Source organism: Triticum dicoccoides, chromosome 3B (genome assembly GCF_002162155.2).
Source record: "Triticum dicoccoides isolate Atlit2015 ecotype Zavitan chromosome 3B, WEW_v2.0, whole genome shotgun sequence".
Lineage (NCBI taxonomy): Eukaryota > Viridiplantae > Streptophyta > Magnoliopsida > Poales > Poaceae > Triticum > Triticum dicoccoides.
Genome location: NC_041385.1, coordinates 683,216,707 through 683,223,203, shown reverse-complemented (window position 1 = coordinate 683,223,203; position 6,497 = coordinate 683,216,707). Strand labels below are relative to the sequence as shown.

The window sequence follows — 6,497 nt, the reverse complement described above, 5'->3', positions numbered from 1 at the left end:
TCGCTCTTTTGCCCCAGACGGGTAAGGACTCGCTCCCCCTCTCGCTGCTGCCTCTCAGCAACTGCGGATTACGCGTCCGTGTCCGCATCGCCAGTTTCTCAGCCGATTTGTATTGCTTGCTGGCATGCTTTTACTCTTTTTAGCAACTTACGTTCTGTCGATTGCATGCTCTGCAAGACTGCAACTGCACGCGCACAAGATGAGCTCTGCTTGCTGATGCTGATGCCTGCTTCATCTTGAGTAGAATGGGGCAGGGCCAAGGGCCTGTGGGTCTCTGTTGGCCTGAAAAAGCTAAACGTAGAATGTCTCTCTCGAAATGTACCATGATAAGAACGAATTATGGATGGCAACATTCTGTTTGAAAATAGCAGGGTGACTATTTATTCTCTTTTCAATGGTTGGTAGAAAAGGAGTTGCATACATCTAACATCACTTAGATTGGCCATACGATATGAACAAACGCTAGGAGAAGAAAAAAGGGCTAGAGCAGGAAGATAAATTAGATTATACAGTAGTTCAAGTGTCCATATGCCGCTGGTCTAATCTTCACCAGTCACCACTAAACCAAATTTTCCTTGTTTCCCCATGCTGTATTTCCTTATATTCCGTCAGAGCTTATATGTACACAAGCCTAAGTGAGGTCAGGTAGGTTGGTAGTTGCTTGATGCCTCTACATTGGCTCGGGTTGATGTCGGCCCTCTGACCTTCCCACGAATTCCATCACCAGCTTTGAGAAAGCTGATGATTCATCCCTAAGTAGATTTTCCGGTGAGTCAAACTCTAGTATCCTACCTGCAGCAAAAATTGATGAGAAATGATAATCTTTGTCATAGAACACAATTTGTTGGAAGTGCCAACTTATAACACCCCAAAATTTATGCAAAAACCAAAATACTGCAAGCGCTTTAGTGTTCTTTACCTTCTTCGAGTACAAGAACAAGGTCGCTGTCAATCACGGTGGGGATTCTGTGTGCAATTGTAATAACTGTGCAATTGTCCGTTTCTTGCCTTATAGTCTTTTGGATGATATTATCCGTTGCAGTATCAACTGATGCTGTAGCTTCATCTAAAACAAGTATCTTCTTTTTCATCAGCAATACCCTGGCCAAGCACACAAGTTGCCTTTGCCCCACACTCCAGTTTCCGCCATCTTCAACTACTGTTACATAAACTACAACCATGTAACAGGGCCATCTTGAAAAATGAATTTGGATAGAATGTGAGAATCGTAACTAATTAATCTTACCTGGTGCATCTAACAACCTATTGTCTTCTCTGACAATCTCCTCAAGGCGGCACTTACGCAGAACCTGATAGATGGAAATTCTTAAAAGTTAGACTTGACAAAGTAGGAAACTACTAGCGAACTGCTGATTCATGAACAGGTAAATTATTACTACTGTAATTTCTTTGCAAAGAATATTTGCATCATATAAACACTAAAGCGCCTTTTGCTGGCACTGTATATTGTTTACCTCCCATATTTCAGTGTCCAGATGTTGTTGTAGAGGATCCAGGTTTGTTCTGACAGTCCCTTGGAAGAGAGTTGGTTCTTGTGGTATAATACTCAACCTACACCGCAAATCATGCACTCCCAAAAGCGATATGTCCACTCCGTCTATGAATATCCGTCCTGCAGATGGTTCAACGACCCGAAACAAAGCCTGGATGAGAGTAGACTTCCCACTCCCTGTCCGCCCTACCACCCCAATTTTCCTTTCTCCAGGAAATGTGCAGCTTATGCCCTTGAGAACCATGGGCATGTCAGGGCTGTACTGAATTTGGAGAGCCTCGATCTGAATGGTTCCGCACCATGGCCATGTCTCCCTTGGTCTAGAGTTCTCAATCACTAAAGGCGATTCACTCGGTATGTTTGAGAACTGGAAAATCCTCTCTACAGAGATCATCTTGTTTTCGACATTGCACAGATTCCATATAACCCATGCTTGTAACACATTAAGGTTAAGGCCATAGGTAGCTGCAAGCCCTGCAAGACCTAAACAAGGAGAAAGAAAAATGATTTGTTGTTTCTAGCAATGTGTTTTTTTTAAATTAAAGCTGTATAGAATAATGCATTTTGACTCTAAAAATGCCCTAGAAAATACAGTTCGTGTAACTGAAAATCCTATTTTACAAAAAACACTTACTTGGATCAATTGTATCCCGTGGCAAGGAGACGAGTATGACTAGCATCACGAAAAACACAAGGTTGAAGAGGAAGTTGATACGTATGCATAGCCATTCAACTGTCGCTGAATTATGGAAGGTAATGCGGGTATAGTCATCAATTAGCGCAAGACTCTTTGTCAAGAACTTCTCTCCCTGATTAAAGCATCTAATAGTTGCAGCTCCTGATACAGTCTCTGAAAAATGGTGGAGGACTGGAGCTTTTCTGATGCCAACCATCCTTGCTAGCTCTCTAGCCGAACTGATGTAATAGCTCTGCATTAAGTATAAGGTACTACTTACTAGTGTGCATTTTGAGAACTTAGGGAAGTAGGTTACAATGAATGAAGCTGTACCTGATACCAAGTGGAGATTGCAATTATTATTATGAATAGCATGAATATAGGCCAAGCAATTTGGGACATGATGAAAATAATGCTGAGGAGCTGAATCATTGCGAATATCAGCCCTGCTAGCCTGTAGGGAATATCTGTGTCAATTGTGGCTTGATCTGTTGAAGCCTGCAAAATGGACAAGCTAAGCCATGAGAACTGAAAAAATCGGAGAGTATTTTGTACAATTTCCCTAATGGAGAGGTACAGTTGTTGGCTCACCCTATTGAGTATCCGACTTGATGGAGTGGAATCAAAGAAGCTCATTGGTGCTCGAAAAATATTTCTGGTCATGCCTAAGAAGAGCTGTTGGGCAGTTTCAATGGCAATTGTTGATAGGAAGACAGCTCTTCCCAATATAAATACCGAGCTTCCTGCAGACAAAAGCACAAATATACCAATCATCTTCTTCTTGCTTACTTGATCCTCTCTCTCTGCTGCCCATGCAATCCAGTAGTTGCTACATATCTGCAATCCCTGGAAAAGGACTTGGCATAGAAGAACCACAGGGATGAGACCTCCGCCGTATGCAGAGGTGACGAACTTGCGGTAAACATCCCATTTGACTCTTCCAGATTCACGCTCTTCTTCACATTCCCTCCCTATGACATGGCCATCGGATTCTATTTCTGTGGCCTCTATCTGCTTCTTCTGTTTTTTGCTTTTGGGCAAGCCATGTGCTTTTGCTGGGTTGACCTGACTAAGGGATTGATCATGTGCAGCCATTTGCTTCGAGAGCTCTCCATCTTTGTCAGCTATCAGATCATCATATTTCCCAGACTGAACAATCCTTCCATCTTTCATGACCTTCAAGTGACCATTCACGACCATCTGTTAGAATTAGATGTTGCCATGCGTGCATGACAGTATAACTCTACATTTCTACTCTATTTAAGATATCCACAATGTTTTTATTTTATTCTGTTCGAACCTAGTCTAAACTGCACAAAATTTCTTTAACTCAGGTAAAAACTAGTTATGTGTGGAAACTGGGTTGACACCTTACCAGAACAAGATCTGAGTCCCGCAAGAACTCTAGCTGATGGGTAACATACATGACTGTCTTAGAGGACATTAGTCTCAGTAAGCATTCCTGCAAATATGAATTTATCAGTTGATTCATTTTCTCGAAGTTGATGCTGACCATGTCAGACTATAAATACTCGATGGAAATACTCTTGCTTAGACTATTTAATGGCTATACAATTTAGTACTGTAATTAGTGTGTTTATTACTTGTTTGGTTATGTTTCACGCCTTATGTTGTAGGCATGTAAATTGCAGTAACTGCCCTTGAATCTCATGAAGCTAAGCTCATCTGTTGCTGCTCATGTATTGCAGATCACTCATGTTTACGTACCTTGAAGAGATGTGCGCTGGTGTGCGCATCCACAGCACTGAAGGGATCATCCAAGAAGTAAACATCAGAATCACTGTACAATGCCCTGGCAAGCTGGATCCTCTGCTTCTGGCCTCCACTTAGGTTCACACCCCTTTCCCCTACTACAGTCATATCTCCATTGGCCCATAACTCCAAATCTCTATCCAAAGCACACCCTTGTAGCACCTCTTCGTATAAGCTTCTGTCCATAGCCTTCCCAAAGAGCACATTGTCCTGAATTGTCCCAGTTTGAATCCAAGCACTCTGTGGGACATATGCCCTTGACCCGACAACTGTTGGTTCTGCACCGCTAACCCTTGGAATCTCTCCCATGATGCTGTAAAGGAGGCTTGATTTGCCTGAACCAACTGGCCCGCACACCGCAACCTTGAGACCCTTCCTGATGCTCACCTTGCTGTTGATCTTGAGTGTTACCTTTGTTTTCTTCGAGCTAGTATCAGCTTCCCAACTGTACTCTCCTGGTTCAATTATTATTTCGCCAGCCATTGCCAAGTCCTTCATTCCATTTATGTTGCCATGGCAACTTGGTTTACCCTGGTGATCTTCTTTGATGAACTCTTCTATTCTATCCAAGGACACCTTGGTTTGTGTGACCATTGACACAAGCTCTGGGAGGTTATAGATCGGGTCTTGGAGGATTCTGAACGTGGCAAGGGCCGATAAAACTGTTCCAGCTGACAATGGTATCTCCACAAGAATGCAGACACCAAAGGTAACGACCGAAACCAACGTTGGTGAGGCCCAGAACAGGAAGGCTATCGCTGAGCACGTGTAGAGATACTTCCTAAGCCACCCCCTTTCCACATCCCTGAGCTTCAGGAGCTTGTCCAAGTAGGCTGTCTCCCATGCATGAAGCTTCAAGATCCTCATGCTCTTCATTGCCTCGGCCATAGCCTTGATGCGAGAGTCCTTCGCCTCCATTATCTTCATATTGAGGTTCTGCTGCGAATTTGCCAGTGGTGTGTTGCTCACCATCACCAACACTGTTACGAGGACTGCAGACAGCGAGGCCATTGCACCAAGACTGCGGTACAGGATGGCAAGTGCCAAGAAAATTTGCAAGGGCAGCAACCAAATCCCATGGATGTACCAGAAGAACTCACCAACCTTCTCGACGTCAACATCAAGGAAGTTCACAACTTTCCCTGCAACTGGACCCGAGTTCTTCATCAGCAGGGACTTCTTGTAGATGGACACCATCAGTGCTGCCCGCACCTGGAATCCAATTCTGCGGGCGCCAAAATACCACTGCCGCTGTGAGAGTGACTCCACTGTCTTGGAGGCAAAGAAGAGGCATGCAAGCATGTATCCACGGCCATGGCCCTTGTCAGTGTTCTCGTCAGAGAGTAGCTCCACCAAGTAGGTGATCAAGAATGGTCCCATATAAGAAGAAACAGTGTTGAGCCCTGGTAATGAAAGCCAGTCACTGTATTAATAGATTGCCAGGACAAATACTTAGCTCTATTGAAAAAAGAAGAACTGTTCACTGACCTGCAAAGACTGCATTGGTGACCAGAGGTGTCCAGACAGCACAAATGATGGCTTCCCGCAGTGGCATTGGCTCAGGTTTCTGCTTGTGGAGTGTCTCTTGAAGCAAGGCATACGACTGCTCTGCCGTCTCGGACTGCGGCACAGATGGGATGTGTTCCAGCTCAAGCCTCACCTTGTGCCCCTTCTCGAAGACTGGATTCAGCCACCGGAATGTGAGGCGACTCCACCACCCCGAGCTAGATAACCTGTCCCTGCTGCTGTCATCAGCATCTTCTCTGAGCAGTAGTGGCTGGTTCAGCTCTTTCTGGTTTGCTTTGGAAAGCCTCATAGCTACTACAACCAGGCAGATGACAGTGCAGAAGGGAAGAGAAGCGAAATCAACGACGACAGTTGCAGAATCAAAGAGGCAAAGCAAATGCAGCGAGGCAAGGAGCGATTCCGATAAGAAGCTGAAGAACCACCAAAAAACAAGAACCGGAGGCCAGTTGGACGATACTACTACCCCTGCAGCACTTTCATGGTTGCAGTAGAGCAGAAAGAGAGTAGCCAGAAGCCACGAGGAAGATTGAAATACCAGGCCCGGGGAGATGGTTTGCCGCTTCCAACACCCAAGAACCGAGAGCCCTATATGCAACAGCGTGATCGAAGCATTGCAGAATGCAACTATACTGGCTGCCCCTCCTCGCTGCTGCGCCGAGACCATGTCGGTGCCATACCCTGCCGCTGCTGCTTCTTGGTGCCTGTTCCTCCGTTTCACGAGCTCTGCAAGGGTCCAAACCAGCAGGACGGCGAATGCTGCTGCCCGGACGTAGTCCAATGCTTGCAATCGCTCCATGGGGTGCTGGAAATCATGAGAAGGTGGCATGGAGCTGTAGAACCAAGATGGCACCGAATTGGCCTGTTACATTGAGGCAGGACAGTGAGAGACAAACTTGGGCAAAATAAGCTAAGCAGTGAGTAGTGGGAGGGGACGGGCGCTAACCAAAAGTAGAGCCTGACTGACAGCACGTGGCTTGGCTTGAGAGGCTATGTACGCATACTTGGGAT

At 45.4% G+C, this 6,497-nt stretch overlaps 1 protein-coding gene across 1 annotated transcript; it reads right to left on the bottom strand.

Moving 5' to 3' along the window:
- Positions 1-218: 218 nt before the first annotated feature.
- Positions 219-6,285, bottom strand: LOC119277835 (putative ABC transporter C family member 15). The gene is made up of 10 exons (XM_037559157.1): positions 5,451-6,285; positions 3,918-5,365; positions 3,565-3,651; positions 2,781-3,365; positions 2,523-2,687; positions 2,148-2,442; positions 1,476-1,996; positions 1,247-1,310; positions 920-1,171; positions 219-792 (listed from the first exon to the last, which is right to left on the bottom strand). Exons 1-10 carry the CDS (start codon positions 6,283-6,285, stop codon positions 671-673), a joined length of 4,374 nt encoding a protein of 1,457 aa, XP_037415054.1. The 3' UTR covers positions 219-670.
- Positions 6,286-6,497: the final 212 nt, after the last annotated feature.

Coding starts and splice junctions, on each gene's coding strand:
- LOC119277835 (XM_037559157.1), bottom strand. CDS start 6,285: ATGGAGCGATTGCAAGCATTGGACTACGTCCGGGCAGCAGCATTCGCC. Junction 5,366..5,450: donor CACCAATGCAGTCTTTGCAG/GTCAGTGAACAG, acceptor TTTCATTACCAG/GGCTCAACACTGTTTCTTCT. Junction 2,688..2,780: donor CAAGTCGGATACTCAATAGG/GTGAGCCAACAA, acceptor TCCATTTTGCAG/GCTTCAACAGATCAAGCCAC.